This window comes from Schistocerca cancellata, chromosome 3, assembly GCF_023864275.1.
Source record: "Schistocerca cancellata isolate TAMUIC-IGC-003103 chromosome 3, iqSchCanc2.1, whole genome shotgun sequence".
Lineage (NCBI taxonomy): Eukaryota > Metazoa > Arthropoda > Insecta > Orthoptera > Acrididae > Schistocerca > Schistocerca cancellata.
In genome coordinates this window covers 115934920-115957794 of record NC_064628.1, presented here as the reverse complement: position 1 = coordinate 115957794, position 22875 = coordinate 115934920, and the positions used below count along the sequence as shown (strand labels likewise).

Genomic DNA, 22875 nt, shown 5'->3' with positions numbered 1-22875 from the left:
TTTAAGATGCTTCGGATGCTTCGGTACACCAAGGATATATACATCTAAATTACTCGTGTTGGCAGGTGTCCTTGATTCGAGATGTGGAATATTTACCTCGCCTTCATTTGTGAAGGAATTATAGAAAATCGTGTTTAGTAACTCTGCTTTAGCGGCACTGTAATCAGCATCATCACCGTCGTCATCGCGCACTGAAGATATTGATTGCATCTTGCCACTGGTGTACTTTACATACAACCAGAAAGTCTTTGGGGTTTCTAACAGATTTTGAGACAGATTTTCGTTGTGGAAATTATGAAAAATATCTCACATTGAAGTTCGTGCTAAATTCCGAGCTTTAGTAGAACTTCGGCAATCTTGGGTAATTTGCGTTCTTTTAAATTTAGCACGTCTTTTTCGTTGCTTCTGCAGCAGTGTTCTGAACTGTTTTGCGTGCGATGAGGGACCATCTCTTATTAATTTATTTGATATGTATCTCTCAACTGCCGACGATACTGTTTGTTTGAATTTAAACCACATTTGGTTTACGCTTACATAGTTAGATTGGAAGGAGTGGAGACTGTCTCTTAGGTAGCTGTCAGGAGAAGTGTTATCTGTTCTTTTTCCATTGTGAAATGATCAAAGTTCACTGTCTTTTTTCTATCTGTTCAGGACGTCTGATATGCCTTTGACTGAGATGTTGTGGCCATCCGAAGAACGAATTTCCTAAACATATGCAGAAACAAGCAGCTTTTTAGAAAAGTATGGTTAACTTTACGGAAAGAGGGATTTTACATCATATACGAGTGTGATGTTAGTTTAGTGCCAGAAAGCTGTAAGACTACGGTACATTCGAGTTTTAGGTGTTACAGATATACGGCAGCATACTTCTGCAAACAACAGAATTATTACCGTCCGATTTTGCACTATATGAAATGTAGTTTCAACAACGTTGTTGATAATGTGGATGGAGATACGTGCAGTTTTGAAACTTCGAAAGTCTGCAGACTTAGGGCATCACGTCCGTCCCGTTTGTTTGGTACTGTTTGCTGGAGGAAAGGACAGTGAGTGGAATGTAGGGCAGCCACCTTCAATAGAGAAATAAAAAAAATCGTATTTTGTAACTGTAAACAAGGACACAGAGGTTAATTTTTATCTTCAGAATGTCTATCCTTGTAAATAGCCATACACAACTTTTTTAACTCACGTCAGAACTGTTCATGTGCTAGACAAAATTATTATACAACTTTTAATGTACCTGCTCTGTTTAGAATAGGATTACCATTATATGTGGCTCTTATTATGTCCTAACATATGGAAACTCTGTCACATATAAAGCTTTGAGCCACATAATTAATTAACGTACGCAGTCTGACAGCAGCACGAGAAATAAAAGTTATCGGAGCAGTCCACGCTCACGTCAATAACGGAGCGACAATTGTCAGACTGAAAATCTTAAAGCAAGTAGATCTCAAGAATCGTTTACAAATGTACTGCTGCAAAGGCAGTGACTTAGTCATTCACATGTGCAATCGAGCATCTGCATTATAAAAAATCAGCTCTAATATTCCAGGAATAATAAATGTACTTAAGCAACTCGACCCGTAGTTGGTTACCGAGCACTAGGGATGTAACCTACATTTATGGTTATAACAGTCAAGGACGAAATATTGAACATACACAGTTCCCTATAATTACGTATAGCGTCTCTGCTTGTTGTTTCAGCGTCACACTCATCTTATATACTATAACTGCATGCACAGAACAGGATACATGATATTCATGTAATGCTATATCTGATGTAGTCCGCAGCTCGTGGTCTCGCCGTAGCGTTCTCGCTTCCCGAGCACGGGGTCCCGGGTTCGATTCCCGGGGCGGCGGGGGGGGGGGGGGGGGGGGGGGGGGGAAGGTGAAAAAAGTATCTTCTACTGCAAGCTTTTTGCTTTGCCAAAAATTCCAGTAAACATGGGCTCTAATATTAATATCTTAAGAGCTATGAGCACTTCTTCATCTTAGATACTGTGAAACAAATCTCTTTTCCTGCAAGCTCTTTGCTTTCCATATTTTGCGAGGTGGTAGAACAGACCAAAACAAGGAGGAAATTGGCTCGAAATGCTTATCTGAAGAGTTATGAGCACTTGTTCATCTTCGCTACTTTGAAACACTTCTCTGCTATTGAAGGTATTCATTTTAGAGCCCATATTTACTTCACAATTATTTCTTATTTTGGCTCATACTACCTCCTGGCAAAATATGGAAAGCAAAGAGCCTGCAGGAAAAGAGATTTGTTTCACAGTATCTAAGATGAAGAAGTGCTCATAGCTCTTAAGATATTAATATTAGAGCCCATGTTTACTGGAATTTTTGGCTTCGAATGATCGTTTCAGTGACATCCCCGATTACTGACCATTCCTCCTGGGACACCATGTGTATTGCATTGTGCTGTTCTATAATGGCTGCAAAGTATCGGTCCTGTTAATGCAGTCAAGCGCTTATGAAACACAAGAGAAAATAAGGTGATAGTACTTATGTACGATTGCACATGATTAATTGGTAATGCAGTTAAGCGCTAAATAAATGACCAGGGAAAGCGAAATAAGGTGAGAGTTTTTATGTACAGCTGCATTTAATTGAACTGTTAATGGTTCAAATGGCTCTGAGCACTATGGGACTTAACTTCTGAGGTCATCAGTCCCCTAGAACTTAGAACTACTTAAACCTAACTAACCTAAGGATATCACACACATCCATGCCCGAGGCAGGATTCGAACCTGCGACCGTAGCGGTCGCGCGGTCCAGACTGTAGCGCCTAGAACCGCTCGGCCACTCTGTCCGGCTGAACTGTTAAGACAAATAAAACAGTACATGTCCTCTGAGTCCAGAAACAACACTTGTAAAATCAAGAGCATACTCATCATATGAACAATGTTATCATCACAATATAAAGTGTTTAATACGCTAAATTGATGGAAAAAGTGACAGAATCACTCTTTGGATTCAGTACCGAGCCTCGTGGCTTCTGAACAAACGAAGATACAATGGATTAGCAACGGCTTTCAAGCGTAAGTCCACTCGCGGGCTTTATTGTAGTTCCGATCGTGAATGAATGGCACTTCAGCCATGGAATCCAATCATCTCATGAATGATTAACGGAATAAGTTTGCAGATAGTCAATGCCTACAGACAGCTCCAATGAAGTAAACCAACTCACCCCTCCGACATTCTGCATTCGACACCAAACCTCCTCGCATCACTGCCGTCTAGACCAAACCAGCTAACAGCAGAGTAGCAAACAGAACAGATTTTAAACCAAAATACCCCGTGTTCCCCGAGCGGCCAGCCCTCTGATGAGCCCGCACTACCAGAAGTGCCCCAAAGCATGCTTTTTTCAACTGTCGCAGCCTAAAACTCAATAGATCTCCGTGTTTATTGTCGATGATGTGTACAGAATCGTCTTAACAGTAATAATGCAACAAAAATTTTAAAAAGTAATGAAAGTACAGAAAAATAAAATAGAGCACTGGAAGTGGCGATTTAACAGCCAAATTTCAGACTGAAAGCATTTTTCTTTGTCTCGTCCCCTATTGCTTACCTCTAACGTTATTTAATGAACCTTCTGGCGACTATATCGCTTCTAAATGTCATTAATACCGACATAATGGGCAATGGAGAATATGTTCTAGCATGGAAATATTTCTGTCTAATATTATCCCGTATACAATAGACGATATCAAACTGCGGTATGATGCATCGCTGCGCAGGTGAAAATTAGAATATACGATCGGTTAGAAGCCATGGTAGGGATATTTAAGGACATTTGTAGCATAATAAATTGATATTGAGTTGTTGCATCAATCAATGTTTATGGCAAATAGGTTGCGGCTGTTGTAATTCAACTAAAAGCAAAGTGTTAAACATAAATTCCCCTGATGCTCTCAACCCAATAAACGTCTTGGATTCATTACAAATGTACTGCTGCAAAGGTAGGTAATGTCTTAGACACGTTGATGTACAATCGATCAATGTCTTTTATTAATAAATAATGTTTCATTTGAGACACGTATACAATATTAATAAATAAATCTTTGGCATGATGTGTTTCTTCCTGAAGTAAACTGTCGTCCTTTGGACTAATATCCTGAGAATCTAGGAACAGTTCTCACGTCACGCCTGAGTTCAGTCAGCAGCAGGAAGTATCAGCAGCTACCTATACTTCCAACATTGTATTCAGACGTATGTCTGAAACAAAGTGGTAGATGTCATAATTCTTCTCGTTTTTCATGTCGAAGAAAACACAAAAAATAAATACGATGTCATTCACGCAGCAGAGTTTTTTCAGTCTCCCTCAGCTTATAAGAATCTGGAAAAAACAATAATGAATTACAAAATTGTTTATATAACACACAAAACACTTACTGCTTATTTCATTCAACAATTTTCGTAATCGATTGTCTGTAAAAGACCTAATCTTTCTAAAATCTGTCCCACTCTTCAAAGTACAGATGACTTCCCGTAACGGTAAAAGAATGGCCTAAATATAATTGATTATAATTAATGATTATTGATGATAGTGTTACTATTTTAGTTCGGAGATCTACGTTAATCGATAATACCTGAGAAAGTACTTTTTTACCGAGTATTTGCTTCTCTGATGCTGGTCTGCTGAAGCTCCAACATGGAAACACTCCAGATAAGGTAAGAACGCAGTACGATTATTAGTGAAAGAATTTTAAAAATGTTGGTATAGACTGGAGAGATAGGTTAATAACAGAGATGTACACAAACCCAAAAGTGACAGTTACAGCAGGGAATTAGGAGACTTAAGAGATGAACATTGTATGGAGTGTAAGGTAAAGCCGCTCACCGTCGCCGAAGCTGTTCTTCTTATACAGAGAAGAACTGGAAGGAAAGGCCACAGAGGACGCAACAGGTAGGGGGAATCAGAAGAGGAAATACAGCAGATGTTGAAGAGTACTTCAAGAAGGGGTGAAGTGTATGAAAAGAAGATGAATACAGAAAAAACAAAATTGACGAGAATAAGCAAGCTCCAGTTAACATATTCTTACAAGGGATGTACACAAAACAATTAAAATCCTTCATTTAAAAGGGAAGTCTAATGAAATGGAAGGGTAGCTGCACAGAAGAAATAAGAAGTAGGATATCTGTGGGAAAGAGAGCATTTGAAGATGTGAAAAATGTCAGTGCACACAAGGAAAAGATGTTTTAAATGCTGTGTCTGGATTGTAGTGTTATACAGCAGTGAATCAATTAACACGCCTACCAATTTCGGAAATGTGGCTATGGGAAAAATGTTTAAGACGACGTAGATTGACATACATTTAGTATAAGTAGTTCAATGGTCGGATGCAAGTTTTTTAATCGGACACCTCCTTGACGACCTGCGCGTCGCTAATAAACCTCAATTATTCAACCAGGGAAACGAGATCTACAGTTTAGCGCGGAATCCGAACCAAATGTCGTATCTGGCGATCCTTCACATCACGGAGAGTTGAAGATTAAATGAAAGGCGGACAGAAAATTTCTATGGTCCGACCACGTTTCAGTCCTCTGACCTCTGTTTCCACGAACGTGCTTTGCCACAAGACTACCACGCCCGATTTCTTCTGAAGTGAGTACTGGGTTATCAGCTCAAAATCAAATACGGGTAACACAGTAGCAGGTCCAACAATAAATGAAAATATACTAATGCAAGAAACCCCTTCGAACAGCATAGTGGACACATTGGCAGCAGGTTCAGATGAATGTAAGTTACAGAGATGATGAGTCCTGGGCTGACTGATTTGAAGTCTACATCATACCAGTCTTCAGGTCGAAGAACGCAACAGCAACAGTAACAAAGTCAACAATAACAGTTCATGCGAGGAATGAAAATGTGAGTTCCTCGCTCATTATTAAAACAGAAAAATATATGTTGAGACAGAATACCCTCTGCGAAATTCTGAAAAATATAGCAGAGGTTATTGCACATTGTCCGCGAGAAACGTAGAGGTTTAATGCCCAGTTTTAATCTGCGATCAGGTTTCTCCATAGTGTACACTGCTGTGAAATAGCTCCAGTGAAGGTAAAAATCTTCTGAGTTAGTTCGGCCACGTTGTATTCCTCTTCAAACTTCTAGAAAGTTCGAAGTTTCGATTCCTCTGATGGGACCATCTTCAGGAGTCTTCTAGTGTTCACAAATGGCTGAACAAAGTCGGCAGCATCGCCTCGACTTGTAATGGGTGTTATCCCGTAACTTTTGGGGAAAAGTTATGTCAATGGTTGTTTAGCCACCTGGGACACCAACTGAATCCTGAAGAAGATACCTGAAGGTGGATCTAAACGTTATCCTAGAAGTTTGAGCAGGAATGCGGCACAGTCATGGATGACAACGAACACAGAAGACTGCAGACCTAAATAAAAGACCTGTTATCGAAATTAGGGGTCCAGAGAAGCTGGTCGGTACCTACTACTGTGCCTGGGTGCCCGCCGTGGTGGCCGTGGCCTGCTGCGGCTGCTGCTGCTGCTGGGAGTAGTACGCGCTGTAGGCCAGCTGCTGGGGGTCCCACACCCGCGCGTACGGGTTCCCGTTGCCGTTGCCATTGCCGTTGCCGTTGCCGTTTCCGCCTCCGGCAGCGGACGCGTCCCAGCCCGTGGGCGCGCCATACTGCGTGCTGGGTGGGCCGTACTCGTTGCTAGGAGGGCCGTACTGGTTGGTGGGCGGGCCGTACTGGTTGGTGGGTGGCGGAGCCGGGGCCGGAGGCCCGTAGGGCATGGGCGGGGCGGGCGCCGGTTCCATGGACATGGGCATGGGCATCATCATGCCCGCCTTTTTGCACAGCTGCACCACCAGGAAGCCCACTACCAGCAGCAGCGCCAGTTTGCTCATGATGAACGCCTTCAGCGACTTGATGCCGATGATTGCAAGGAAGATCGGAGTGAGTGCCTTCATCTTCAGCTTCAGCAGCAGCAGGAGGGGCATCAGCAACTTCTTCTTCAGCATGCCACGGGCTGCGAACAAATAGAAAAATAAACTGAAAGCGGGTGTCACCACACAGTCACAGACAGGTATTTGCTTTTAGTACCGTTATGATCAGAGCAACGGGAAAACTGGTGGAAACCGACCTCGGAGAAGATCGGTTTGGATTTCGGAAAAATTTACGAACACCTGAGGCATCATTTATCCTCATAGCATTTGTAGACTTGCCAATGTTGACTGGAATACTTTGAAATCCTGAAGGTAGCTGGGTAAAATAGTGGAGCAGCAGGCTATTTACAACTTATACAGAAGCAGATGGTAGTTATAAGATTCGAGGGGCATGAAATGGAGTGAGACAGGTTTTTAACCTATCGCCCCCATGTTATTCATTGTGTACACTGAGGAAGCAGTAAAAAAACTATCGAGTAGGAATTAAAGTTGTGGGAGGAGAAATAAAAACTTCGAGGTTTGCCGATGACATTGTAATTTTGTCAGAGACAAGAAAATACTTGGAAGAGCAGTTGAACGGATTAAGCAGTGTATTGCACCGAGTCTATCAGATGAAAATCAACAAAATCACATCAAGGATAGAAGGAAGCTGTGGCCGAGCGTTTCTAGGCGCTTCAGTCCGGAACCGCGCTGCTGCTACGGTCGCAGGTTCGAATCCTGCCTCGAGCATGGATTTGTGTGACGTCCTTAGGTTAGTTAGGTTTAAGTAGTTCTAAGTCTAGGGGACTGATGACCTCAGATGTTAAGTCCCATAGTGCTCAGAGCCATTTGAACCATTTGAGCAACACTTTATAGTCGATGTAATGTAGCTGAATTAAGCCAGGCGATGCTGAGTGAATTAGATTGGGGAATACTTAAAGTAGTAGATGAATTTTGCTGTTTGAGTAGCAAAATAACCGATAATGGCCGAAGTAGAGAGGATGGAGGGAGACAGGGTTTTAACCTATCGCCGATGTTATTCAAGTTGTACACAGAGGAAGCAGTAAAGAAAGAAAAGAAAACTACAGAGTAGGAATTAAAGTTGAGGGAGGAAAATTAAAAAAAATTTGACGTTTGCCGATGACATTGTAATTCTGTCAGAGACAAGAAAAAGACTTGGAAGAGCAGTTGAACGGAATAAGCAGTGTCTTGAAACGAGTATGTCAGATAAACATCAACAAAAACAGAATAAGAATAGTGCAATAAAGCCGATGTAACGTAGCTGAATTAAATCAGGCGATGCTGAGGTAATCAGATTGGAAAATACTTAAAGTAGTAGATGAATTTTGATGTCTGAGCTGCAAAATAACCGATAATGACCGAAGTAGAGAGGATAGAAAAGGCAGATTGGCAATGGCAAGAAAAGCATTTCTGGAGAAGAGAAATTAGTTAATATCCAATACAGATTTAAGTGTTAGGAAGTCTTTTCTGAAAGCATTTGTCTGGAGTGTAGCCATATATGGAAGTGCCACATGAGCAATAAACATTTTAGATAAGAAGAGAATAGGGGTTTTGAAATGCGGTGCTGCAAAAGTATGCTGAAGATTAGATGGCTAGATCACGTAACTAATGTGAAGGTACAGAATAGAATTGGGGAGAAAAGAAAACATGTGGCACAACCTGAGTCGAAGGTGGGTTCATTGATAGGACACGTTCTGAGACATGAAGGGATCGTCAGTTTAACATTGGGGTAAAAATCGTAGGGGGACACCAAGAAATGAATAGAAGTGCAGAAACACGTAGGTTGTATAGTTATTCGGAATGAATAGTCTTGTAGAGGATAGAGTAGTATGGAGAGGTTCAGCAAACCAGTCTTCGGTCTGAAGACCACACCAACAACAATTATGAGACAGAAAGCACAAAATGTACATTTACACAGTCATTCCATTGTGTCACAAAGGTTGTCTCTCAGTCATCAGTTTCGAAATGTTTTTGCTCATGGAATCTATGATAAAACATAACCAGACAACATCTAAAACTGTGAGTTTAAATGTGTGAGTTGGAGCTTTACCCGGCCCTTCATTGTGCCTTCTTGCAGGTGATTTTCTTACCAGATCTGTTTCCTGACTAGGCTCACGCTACACTTCGTATATTTAATCATTGTTGGCTGTCTCGTTCATGGTTGTAAGTTTCATTATAAAGTGCACTCTGGTGCAGCGAAAAGTTCAATTTGTAAATATATGCATTCCTTAACGGCAATGTTCTTCTCGAGTAATGTCGTGATATTATCCCATAAATACAAAGATAAATACAAAGGTGGAAGATCGTAAGCGAATGTACAGGGTAATTCCGTGATGGAGTTATAGCTTCAGGGGTGATGGAGAAGGGTAAACGTATCAATTTGTGGTCCCTGGTCCGGTTACAACTGAGTCTAAAATCGTTGTGATACCTCCGACAGTAATCTTGTTCCACTGCAAGCTCTTTGCTTTCCATATTTTAGGATGACGTAGGGTGGACAAAACAGTAAAAAATGTCGAGGAAACATGGGCTATAAAGTACATTCCTTAAGAATTATGAGCACCTTTCATCTTTGCTAGTGCAAAACTCATGTATTCTACTGATCATTTGCTTCTAATGCTTAAGATATGCATTCTGGTACTCATTTTTACTACGCAATTATTTCTTGTTTTGGTCCACAGTACCTCGCCTCAAAATATGGAAAGCAAAGAGCTTGCAATAAAGAGGTTCACTGTCAGAGATAACAGAATGACTTTCACCTTCAGCTTACGACTCGGTCGTTTCTAAACCAAGGTGCCTTACCTCAAACTGACGCATTTACCTTTGTTCATCATCCCTGAAAATTGGTAATAACTTCACAAAATCACTTCCATTAATTTTGTGCCATTCAAAATATCTTTAGTGCAAGCTCCTGATAGACCATTTACAGTCTGTGGTCAACTACCAAGGTTCTGCGCAACACAGTTGCAGAATAGATACTCTACATATTACATTTCGAAGGGTACGCTATATTTACGAGTAAAGGGTAGTACTGTCCTCCAGGAAACGAGAGAAAATCGCATATGATTCTGTAAATATTTTCTCGCTAGCTCAACTTCTTATCTTTCTACAGAGGATACTGGAAAATGTTTCTCACGTGCTTGAGAGTAATTGATTTACAATTCTTTTGAATTGGAGACAGGACGTCTAGTTTATTCCGTTTATTAATATCGCAGCTGCCTTCGCAATTTACTCTTGTTATATTAATTTTCCGCATTAGTTCTCACATTTAACAAACGACTGAGAACTTTTATTCTGATTGTGAGACCTTTAAACAATTCGTTCCTCGTCAAGAGAGGGTGTTCGGGTTTTGTGATACCTGCGGCCTAGGAAAAAACTGATGGTTTATTGCTGGGTCGTTGGTAAATTCTCATAGCTACCTTCTCTGATCTATAGCAAAGATTTTTTCTTATCATTATTTTCTAAATTAATGTTTTGCTTACTCTTTCGTGAGTTACTGTTTACAGTGGATCTCCAAAGATGTCTGAACACCTGCTCTAAAAGTGATAGACATTCCCCATCCAGTTCATAATAGCAAGTGCGACATATGTTGACGGAATCTCTCTAACTCTGACCCAGGGCGTAATGCCGCACACAGCAAAGAATAGGTTCGTTTTAGACCACATTATTCGAGTGTTATCTTCTGACGTGTGGAACGCTACTGAACTATGTTTTCGGTGTAAATGTAGCTAAATTTCTTGTGAGTGTGAAATTGTTTTCCTACTAATTACTTCACGTAATTCATCCACCAGTCATTTCGAAGTCAGCCATACCTCTTACTCAGCGGGAAGTCCCTGTCACAGCACTCTTAACAGTCATCAAAAATTTTGAGCTATACAGTGACTGATCTGCATACGTGCAGTTGATAGATGTCTTGTATCTACATCTACTTCTACGTTATTCCTCTGCATTTCATAACTGAGTGTCTGATGCAGGGTTCTCAACCACATTCTAGCTATTTCCCTACCGCTCCAATCCCGAATAACACAACACACTCACAAAACACACATTTAAATCTTCTCTGTTGCTAATTTCTGCATATGTAGGTGAGCGCCAACGAAATATTTTTGGATTAGAAGGAGAAAGTCGGTGAGTTCAATTTTATAAGAAGGCCTTAAATGATGTCATCATATTAATTAGAATGGAATATTTGTTTTTGTTTTATTTGGTGCTGCGCATGTAAGGGAATGTTTGTTCATGTTTGTTTTGGGAAGAATGCATGATCTAAATCACCGGAGCTGGGCATATCTAGTCACCAGCTTCATACATGTAATGAGAGTTTAACTTACGGAAGAACCGCCATATTTCGCAGACGCGTGCGTCATCGAGCACTGCTCAGCAGAATCGTCACAAAATCATCGTGGATGATGAAAGAAATTTGCCAAATAAATGGAACGGTTCGCGAAATGTGAGCTGTTTATCTGCACATTAATTGCAACAGTCGCAGTGTCTCCTGCGAGCGTTGTCTGCATTTGATAGATAGTGAACAGACTCCAGACTAATTTCACGTAAATACAACACTACATACCTTCGGATAGCGACCTCTCAGTTTCATTCTCCGACTCCGACCTCTCGGTGGGGAACTTGACGTCGAAATCCGCGAGTCCCTTGGAGGGCCTGAAGATGAGTTCGGCGCGCCCGAAAGCGAACTCCGGCAGCTGCAGCTTGAACTGGTGCGTCTCGAGGAACCTCTGGGCGCGGCTGAGGATCATGGCGTCCAGGTGCTCGGCGTCGGCGTCGATGTCGGAGGCGGAGCGGCCGGTGGCGGCCGCGGGGCCGGAGCCGGTGGTGGCGTCCAGGTAGTCGAGCACCTTGAGGCGCAGGCAGGACATGGGCAGGCCGCGCGCTCCCAGGCACTCGTCCACGACGGAGCTCAGCAGGTCTTCCGGCGTGGCGGTGGAGGAGGAGGAGGAGGAGGCGAGCAGCAGAGACAGCAGCAGCAGCAGCAGCGCGCTGGGGGCGCCGGTGGTCGGCGACGGACGGGCCATGGCGCAGCACTCGGCACTGGGAAGGCGGCACTGGATGCCACACCTCCTGGCGCGCCGCTTTTATCGCGCTGGCACCGCCGCCATCAGGGTCACGGGAACGCACGCGCCGTCACGCGCCGCACGTCCGTCGCATCCTTTTGGCAGCAGGCGGCGCAGCGCCACTCCGGCGTCGTCGGGCGCCGCCCGCTGAGCGCGTCGCGCCGGCGCAGTCGCAGCCGGCGGGCAGAGCCCCTGCGACGGGCTACACGAGAACACTTTTCAGGAACACTGCATCGGCTCCCATTATGTTCCAAAAAGCCGCTTATAAGCACGGGATTTTTCCGGTGCTCATACCTGTGGTTCTCTTACAAGGGAACATCCCCATCGCACCCCCCTCAGATTTAGTTATAAGTTGGCACAGTGGATAGGCCTTGAACAACTGAACACAGATCGATCGAGGAAACAGGAAGAAGTTGTGTGGAACTATGAAAAAATAAGCAAAATATACAAGCTGGGTCGTCCATGCATAAGATAGGCAATGTTAAGGGCAATGTGAGACGAGGAGCTCTGTGGTTCCGTGGTTAGCGTGAACAGCTGCGGAATTAGAGGTCCTTGGTTCAAATCTTTGCTCGACCGAAAATTTTAACTTTTTATTTTCAGTTTATGTGAAAAACTCATATGTTTTCATCACTTTTTTTGGAGTGATTATTACATCCACAAGAAAACCTAAATCGGGCAAGGTAGAAGAAACTTTTCACCCATTCGCCAAGTGTACTAGTTAGGTGGGTTGACAACATATTCCTGTCATGTGACGCACATGCTGTCACCAGTGTCGTATACAAAATATCAGACGTGTTTTCCTGTGGAGGAATCGGTTGACCTATGACCTTGCGATCAAATGTTTTCGGTTCCCATTGGAGAGGCACGTCCTTTCGTCAACTAATCACACGGTTTTGCGGTGCGGTCGCAAAACACAGACACTAAACTTATTACAGTGAACAGAGACGTCAATGAACGAACGGACAGATCATAACTTTGCGAAAATAAAGAAAGCAAAATTTTTCAGTGGAGGGCAGATTTGAACCAAGGACCTCTCATTCCGCAGCTGTTCACGCTAACCACGGGACCACGGCACTCCTCATCTCACACTGTCCTTAATATTGCATATCTTACGCATGGACGACCCAGTTTGTATATTTTGCTTATTTTTTCATAGCTCCACACAACTTCTTCCTGTTTTCTCGATTGATCTGTGTTCAGTTTTTCAAGGCCTATCCATTGTGCCAACTTATAACTAAATCTGAGGGGGGTGCGATGGGGATGTTCCCTTGTTAGTAATAGAAAGGTAAGACCAAGTGTTTCGTATAGCTCTCGGGCCAGGGACCATTTGTATACCTAACGGAAGGATCGTCTTACTGTAATTATCCTACAGTACAGGACAAAACTCTGATTATTACATGCTTCCTCCAGCTTACGCAAATAGAGCATATCGGTTATTCTTTTTTTTTCTTTTTTTAATTATATATAGTCAACGGTGCGCCTTAAGGCACTTCTGGAGACACTATTTACTTTGTGGGCGGTTCCTGAGAAATCTCGAAAAGCGTGGTTTCTAGGTATCAAAACCGAGCTGCAGATTCCAAGACAGCTATGCACAGCAAATGGCTGTAACTTTTACCATGTGCTCCTATGACTCTAAAGACCTTTGAAAAATTTCTTGATCTATTTATCCGTTTACAAGGTACAGAGATACAAATTTTCACTACTTGTACGCTTCAAATACGCACTTTGTATTCGTTGTGAAGCGAAATCGTAGTTAATAAGTGATGTAGCTTGGGCAAATATGCTTTAAAGCGTCTCCGTCGTCATAAGTAGGGATCTGGGAACCCCATGTTGTAGTACTGAAGTATATGAAAAAACTTTGTGCACATAAAATCCGACCTGAGGTGTAAAATTAGTTTTGCATTATGTCAGTTCCAGTACGCAAACTATAAAAATTTCACTAACCCATAAAGGTCAGTTCATATGAGTGACAAAATAGGAACCAGCAGAAGGGAATATCTATTGAAGAACAATAAAGGCTACTATGCTCCGGTTTTACAAAACTCTGACTGATAATTATTTTATTAGCTGCCTCATTCTACCTTCCTCAGCTCCTTTTTCCAAAAATTTTGGCATCTGAATATATTCCTGCTTTTTTATGCAGAGAGAGAAGGAGACAGCATCAGTGGGCAAGAGATGGAAAAGTAATATACAATGGAAGATAGTAGGCATTGGTTGTGGTACACAAAGAGCGAGGTTGACATTGGCATTGTGAGAGAAAGAGAGGGACACAATGGCAGTGGAAAATAATTGACAGTCGCACAACAGTACTACGAAGAGAATGAAGGAGGGAGTGCCAGTGAGAGAGCAATAAAGAGAAGGAGAAAGTGGAAATGACTATGGTAATAACGAAAAGAGAGATAGTAACAGCGGGAAGCAACAGTGAGAGGGAACGAATCAGATGGCAGAAGTAAATGAGAGTAAGACGGAGAGAGTGACAGTGAATGGAGACATTAGAAGAAGGACAGCCTGAAGAAGACTGTAGTTCTGACACAGCAGTCAGTGACAGTTAGACACAAAAACATCATGACAATGAGTTGGGCCGAATGAGTGAGTTAAAATAGGCAAATGCTATTGGATAGGTACGAACGATTTACAGCAATGGATTAGTGGATATGAGAGAGTTACACGTAAGGGAGCCTGTGGGCGTGAGGTGTGAGCTGCATGTTTAAAAGAGGGATAATATGCTCTCATGCCAGAACTTTTGGGAAAATTGTTAAAAGTGCGGAGGTAGAATGAAATAGCTGGTACGTTACTTTTTGTTTCACAGGCTTTTAAAACTGGAGTATATTAGCCTTTTTGTGCTCCGATAGGAGCATTTTTCCTGCATGTTACAAAGAAGAAATGTTACACATTGCGCTATCCTCTCCCGAGGTTACATAAAAGGGTCGGACAAAAAAACGGTAACACCGCGAGAAATACACACTTTAATATAAATTAAGACGGTAGCCACAGGTTGCGCTGTTGTAATAGACCGCGAACGGCACCTGTGCAATGTCGTTAATGCGTTGCAAGCGTCAGTCGTGATCAGAGATGTGTTATGTGTAGCTGTGAACACATTATGGCGGAGCTAAGTGAATTCGAACTTGGCAAATTGTTGGTGCTCGCATGGTGGGTGCGTCTGTAAGAAAGCTTAAAGAGGCACCTAATCGAAGATTTATAGCGCAAACAGGGAAAGCATCATCCGATAAGTCACGAAGCGGACGAAAGTGTGTGCTACAGATGGTCATTTAAGAGGTCTGTGACGAAAAATTGGGTGACGAAATCTGCAACTACAGAACAGAACGTCGCACTTCCGGACTAGAACGATATGGAGAGAGTACCATAAGCATAGAACTGCAGGGCGAACTGGAATTCCAAGTCCACTCATCACTGATGAAAATGCCGGTAACAGGAAAATGGGGCTCCGAATCCATAAAACCTGCAGTATGGAGCAACAGAAGAAAATCATTTGGTCAGAGAAGTGCTGTTTCACTGTTTCCAACTTCTGGCCGAGTTTACATCCCAACAGTGAAATGTGGTAGGGGTTCGGTGATGATTAGGGCAGCCATATCGTGGTATTTCAAGCGTCCCTTATTTATTCTGCACACTCACATTGCTGGCAAGTATTTTTTGACCATTTTGGCTCATCAGGAACAACGATTGTTCCTCAATGGTTATTTTGTGTCCTTGCCGTCCAGGACTCGTTGGTTTTGTGAGCAAGTGGATGAAATGTCGCATTTTCCTTGGTCACAACATCCACCAGATCTCAAGCCTGAGCCTGAGTCTGGAGAGAATGGTGCCTGATGGCTAGCCACCTCCCTCATCATTACCTGAACTTACAACTATTTTGCCGGACGAATGGTATAATATCCCTTGCAAAACAATAAAGGACCAGTATTAATCCATTCCGACACGACTGGAAGCTGGTTTGAATGCCATTTGGTTTCCTAAACGATATGAGGCATATATACAGGGTGTTTCAAAAATGACCGGTATATTTGAAAGGGCAATAAAAACTAAACGAGCAGCGATAGAAATACACCGTTTGTTGCAATATGCTTGGGCAACAGTACATTTTCAGGCGGACAAACCTTAGAAATTACAGTAGTTACAATTTTCAACAACAGATGGCGCTGCAAGTGATGTGAAAGATTTAGAAGACAACGCAGTCTGTGGGTGCGCCATTCTGTACGTCGTCTTTCTGCTGTAAGCGTGTGCTGTTCACAACATGCAAGTGTGCTGTGGACAACATGGTTTATTCCTTAGAACAGAGGATTTTTCTGGTGTTGGAATTCCACCGCCTAGAACACAGTGTTGTTGCAACAAAACGAAGTTTTCAACGGAGGTTTAATGTAACCAAAGGACCGAAAAGCGATACAATAAAGGATCTGTTTGAAAAATTTCAACGGACTGGGAACGTGACGGATGAACGTGCTGGAAAGGTAGGGCGACCGCGTACGGCAACCACAGAGGGCAACGCGCAGCTAGTGCAGCAGGTGATCCAACAGCGGCCTCGGGTTTCCGTTCGCCGTGTTGCAGCTGCGGTCCAAATGACGCCAACGTCCACGTATCGTCTCATGCGCCAGAGTTTACACCTCTATCCATACAAAATTCAAACGCGGCAACCCCTCAGCGCCGCTACCATTGCTCCACGAGAGACATTCGCTAACGATATAGTGCACAGGATTGATGACGGCGATGTGCATGTGGGCAGCATTTGGTTTACTGACGAAGCTTATTTTTACCTGGACGGCTTCGTCAATAAACAGAACTGGCGCATATGGGGAACCGAAAAGCCCCATGTTGCATTCCCATCGTTCCTGCATCCTCAAAAAGTACTGGTCTGGGCCGCCATTTCTTCCAAAGGAATCATTGGCCCATTTTTCAGATCCGAAACGATTACTGCATCTCGCTATCTGGACATTCTTCGTGAATTTGTGGCGGTACAAACTGCCTTAGACGACACTGCGAACACCTCGTGGTTTATGCAAGATGGTGTCCGGCCACATCGCACGGCCGACGTCTTTAATTTCCTGAATGAATATTTCGATGATCGTGTGATTGCTTTGGGCTATCCGAAACATACAGGAGGCGGCGTGGATTGGCCTCCCTATTCGCCAGACATGAACCTCTGTGACTTCTTACTGTGGGGACACGTGAAAGACCAGGTGTACCGCCAGAATCCAGAAACAATTGAACAGCTGAAGCAGTACATCTCATCTGCATGTGAAGCCATTCCGCCAGACACGTTATCAAAGGTTTCGGGTAATTTCATTCAGAGTCTACGCCATATTATTGCTACGCATGGTGGATATGTGGAAAATATCGTACTATAGAGTTTCCCAGACCGCAGCGCCATCTGTTGTTGACAATTGTAACTACTGTAATTTCGAAAGTTTGTCTGCCTGAAAATGTCCCAAGCATATTGCAACAAACGGTGTATTTCTATCGCTGCTCGTTTAGTTTGTATTGCCGTTTCAAATATACCGGTCATTTTTGAAACACCCTGTATATATATATATATATATATATATATATATATATATATATATATATATATATATATATATATATATACCGCCGCGTCTGCAGCATCGCGCTCCTCAAAGAGCTGAAGCACAATTCTGACTTTATGATACTAGCAGTCATTCTGCTGGAAGATACTGTCGTCCCCATGGAAGACATTAAGCGATGAGGGATGCAGATCACATAGTCCACAGCTGTCAGAGGGCTTTCGATTACTGCCACGGATTCCGTGGAACCCCTGGTGAACATCGCAGATGTGCGTGTATCGAACAGTTGCTCGCTTGCATGAAGGCGTACCCAGACATTTCGATCTCAGGGTGTATTAAAAAACGTCGTTCGTCCAGCCTGCCGACTCGTTTCAATTGATCCACAGTCCACTCTCACTGATCTCGCGCCCACTGCAATCGTAAATGAAGATATCGTTGGGTAAACATAGAAACACGTTATTATCATACGTTGCGCTAATAGTTGTCGCCTAAACACTAGTGCCTACGCTATTGTACTCATCTCATCAACTACAGATCACCGCGTATCCTGCTTTATGAAGCGGGAAAGCCTCCACCTCCAAGTTCTGCGATAAGACGTGGGCATCCTACACCTTGGCACCTACTTGTGGTTTTACCGTCCTTCAACCACTTTCCATAGATGCTCACGACACTATCACGCTAACAGCTGACCAGATTCAGCGTTTTCGAGATGCAGGAATTTTAGTTTATATTATCTGCATGGCCTCTTCGATTGTCTGTTGTGGTTGTTTCAAACATGAGTAGTTTATTTCAGTTACCAAAGACGGATGGTCTGAGAATTGACGCAATGTACGAAATTGATCACCACCAGTAAATAAAGGGTTCTTCTTAACGCAGTCCGCCCCGATAGCTGAGTGGTCAGCGCGGCGGTCTGTCGCGACAAGGGGCCCGGGTTCGATTCCCGGCATGGTCGGAGATATTCTCCGCTGAGGGACTGGGTGTTCTGTTGTCCTCACTATGATTTCATCACCATCAGCGGGAGGCAACGGGCCACCACCACTGGAATCACTTCCCTAGACGTTCATGCTGTGGACCTCTCTGACGAGGCTTCCCCCATGACCAGACCTGCAATAAGGCAGAACACAAAGTTTAAGTTCTTAACACAACTTACGACAGGACTCCAATCATTTATTTCAGCAACAAAGTTGTTGTGGTCATATTTCACCTTCAGCATGCAGGAGGTCCTCAAATCTGCCCTTTATCGAAGTAGTTTATGTCAGTGAATTTCCCAGCTTGTGTCACGTTTCGGCACCAGATGGTTCTCCATTTGTCTCTGCTTCGCTTATGTACTTTTTAATATGTTGTAACCTCCCCACAAAAATTTAAAAAGAATTGACGATAATTTGAATGTTAACAAGAATACAACCTAACGTAATCTCCCAGCAAATCAATTCAATGACAATGACCATTAGACAAAAATTAGCAATCTGACCCAAGTATAAATTCCTCACAAAACAAAATGAAAGTCAATTCAGTGATAAGAAAATCTCAGTGATAATGAAATTTCAATTAAACCGAAATATCGGTCTTTGGCCCTGTACAAAAATCAGAATTAAATTCTTACCTCATTGTAACTGCTAGTCACATTTCTGCTCTTATTCTTGCGCACAGCTTGGAGGAACTGCATTGCAAATAATAATATTCTTTTTTTTTTTTTTTTTTTTAATTTAACTGAGACTTTTGTTTAAGGGAAGTGGAACTTCAATTAAATAAATTTTTTTTTTGTAAAATTGCTTTTGAAATCAAAATTATTATTGGGGCACTTGTTGGAAATTAATTACAATAAATAAACTTTACATTATCTGATGATTACCTTAATTAACAATATACCTCATTCAGCATCTTGACCAGTGTTGCCCACAGACTGCTCTGCATGACGACTACTAGCGTACTCCACGACGACTACCACTGAACTGCTCTCAACGACTACTGACTGAGTACTACCCTCAACTAGACAGAGCTACAGACTCGCAACGACTGACTGACAGACAGACTGAGAACCGCTCGCAACACTCACGCGGTCAAGCGCATACTCTCTGGTCACAGATGCTACAATGCCTCGCCATCGCTGCTATGTTACATACGTGTTACAATTAGTAACAAATGACATAAGTGCATACGCATTGAAGTATTGAATATACAGAATAGTACAAATCATATTGAAAAATGAGAAAAGTGCACAGGCACTGGAGTTCAGTAGAAAACATATTAACACACAACATAAGTGCACATGCACTGTAGTTCAGAACATATCATTAAAATAAAATACTAAAAAAAAATGTATATACAATATAAAAGACAAGAGTGCACACACTGTACTTGAGAACAAATCGAAAAAATGTCTTAGGTATTTTTGCAATAAATAAACATAATGGCAAAAATCATATCGACAAGTGACATAACTGTACTCGCACTGGAGTTCAGCGAATGAAAAAAAATGTATAGTCATGAACATAAATAATGTTAGCAAAAAATTATTTTCACTATGTGACAAGAATTAGGATAGGAAAGGGAAGGATTGCATCATGGTTGTAGCACTTTAGATTGCACACAGCTGTTCTGAAAGTCCATATCTTTCCACAGAAGTACAACACCAAGTGACACAATTTGCAGTTCTTTTCCCATCAGAATCCATCAGTGTAGCCAAGACACTGAACTCTCGTAGTAATATTTCATGTTCTCATTTTGGCAGTACATTAGGTACACCAAACAGTGGAACCATAATAACGTCTTCATCGCTCATGGTGGTGGACAGCATGTCGTGTCAACACCACGCTTTTACAAGACACACCAACGTAGAAGTAGTGCAAACCCAAAGGTAGTGCTCCATGATCACTAGGATAGACAGGACAAATGGACATTGCAGTAATTCAGGGTAGTTAGCTCATGAGGTGAAGGACATTAAGTCACATAATATTGACAATTACAGTTTTCATTTGAGGCATTCATAGCCCAGTGTTGAACATTTCTGTACCATGAATGTAGTATTACAGAAAAATGTTCACAAAATTAAATTATTGGCATCATGGGTAATCGTATTACAATAAACAGTGGCAGTCCTTGGACGGTTACAAAGCCTATTTAGTATGACAGAATAATGTTAATTATTGGCACTCAGTGGCCAGCAAGTATTGAATAGTACAGAACATTACACTAATTCTTGGCACTCAGTGGCCAGCAAGTACTGAATAGTACAAAACATTACACTCAATCATTGGCACTCAGTGGCCCAGCAAATATTGAATAGTATAAAACATTGTTCCTCATTCAGTATTATTCAGATCATTAAGAAGTAATAACAATTCATTGAGTGACATTCAGATCATTACGAAGTCATTATTAAAAATCAGCTAATTACAGTCATAGCATTAATAATCATGGGCATTATAAGTAGTCTCATTACAATAAACAGTGGCAGTTATTAGCCAGTTACAAAGCATTATTTTATACATATATGTTTTTTGTATCATTACGAAGTCATTACTGAAGTGACATACTAGTCAGAGTTGATCAGTATTATTCAGAACTTTCTCAAACTGGTATCACTATTTGGGACTGGTAATACATTTTTTTGTTAGCAATGCATTGCGTTTGGTAATTATAAGAGAAAGCCAGAAGAGAAAAAGAGAGAAAAAAAATAATTGGTAGTGGGTTGTTCCTGTAAATCAAAAATGTGTAACGTCATTCGTCATGAGTCAGCTGTAGCAAGGTTATGTAACAAGGCAGTATATGTGATCACATTTATAAATGATAAACACAAATGGGTAAAAAATATAAATGCAAGTACTAGAACAGGTATAATAAGTAATAGGTTTAGTATGTATCATGAAAAACTTCTCCTGGAAAAAATACAAAATGGATTATTGACCTGAAAGAAGAAACGCACACTATGCTGAAAAGTAGTTAACTTCGAATTAACAAGTAGTGAAATGTGTATAAAATGTGTTTTCCATAGCTGTCCTTTCCAAAACTTTCCGTCATCCTACTATGCAATATAACACCTGCTGTCAAAACAAACTGCAACAAATACTTAAATAACTACGTAGCATAAATACATAACTTCAACATTATCCTCATCTGTAAAGAAAAAACTTCATTATTCACAACAGCATTATCCATATTATCATAACTTCTTTATTATCATCACCTGTAAAGAAAAACTTCATTATTCATAGTAGCATATTCTTCATCATTATTCATCATCACTCATTATCATCTGCAAAAAAATATCACTTCATTATTCATTATACAACTATTCCTTATCTCTAGCATATTTCATCACTAAAACTAAGTGTGTAGTTCTGTCTGACAGCCTGCATCAATCGCCTTGTATTCTGAAAGAAAAAAATTAGTTAAGACTGCTATTCTGCGATGTGTATTGTATATTCTTGTTAATGCTTGTTAATCCTGATCCATTTACTCTTCCTCATAAAGTTATTGCATCTTCTATCGTTTATTCCGTAGGTGAAATTCCCATTTCTGTTTAATTTATTTTCTTTACACGTTATTTCTTTTTGAAAATGATGAACAGAAATTAACGTCTTGCATTTAAATCATATACCCACTAAATAATTACTGATTAACGGTAACATACTTAAGCATACAGCATAACATGACAGAAAACGTAATATGTCGAAAGCATAGACAGTGTTCAAAGGCAAAAAAAAAAAAAAAAAATGTACACGGAATATCACAATGCAGCAACAAAAAAAAAATGTAAAAGTCACGATGTTGAGATGTCTTAAAGCAAAAATGTCAAAGTCAACTGGTGTTTGCTATATCTTAACTAATTCACAGTGCATACAAACAAAACAGGAAAACAATCATACACACAAAAAATGGAAAATGTGCACGGTCTGACGTGTAACGACAAGAAAAGCGACCTGCTAACCTTACCTTGCCGGGCACTTGCCAAGAAAAAATACGACACTCATCAGTAGGTAATCATATAATTGCATAAGTGGTTATAAAATGTGTAAGTTCGTCTGGAAAAAATATGCACGGTCTGATGTGTAACGACAAGAAAAGCGACCTGCTAACCTTATCTTGCCGAGCACTTGCCAAGAAAAATACGACAGTCATCCGTAGGTAATCAGGTGAAATAATTGCATTAGTAAATGGCATCATAGCATGTTACATTATAAAGTGATTTCATTCAATAAACGGTTTAATGTTTGAGATATGGTGATTGCCTTTCGATTTTCTGGTTCTCAAAGTTTCGACGTGTACAACATTGTGGTGAGGGATGCTGCGAATCCGATATGGACCTGCGTATAGAAGTTCAAATTTACTGCACTTACCTTTTAATTTACTGGATAAGTAGTGTGTACGTACT

General features: G+C 41.5%; 1 protein-coding gene across 1 annotated transcript; it reads right to left on the bottom strand.

Moving 5' to 3' along the window:
* Positions 1-3822: 3822 nt before the first annotated feature.
* LOC126176059 (uncharacterized) lies at positions 3823-11946 on the bottom strand. The gene is made up of 3 exons (XM_049923192.1): positions 11469-11946; positions 6443-6987; positions 3823-4339 (listed from the first exon to the last, which is right to left on the bottom strand). Exons 1-2 carry the CDS (start codon positions 11926-11928, stop codon positions 6446-6448), a joined length of 1002 nt encoding a protein of 333 aa, XP_049779149.1. The 5' UTR covers positions 11929-11946; the 3' UTR covers positions 3823-4339; positions 6443-6445.
* Between the last annotated feature and the right edge of the window lie 10929 nt (positions 11947-22875).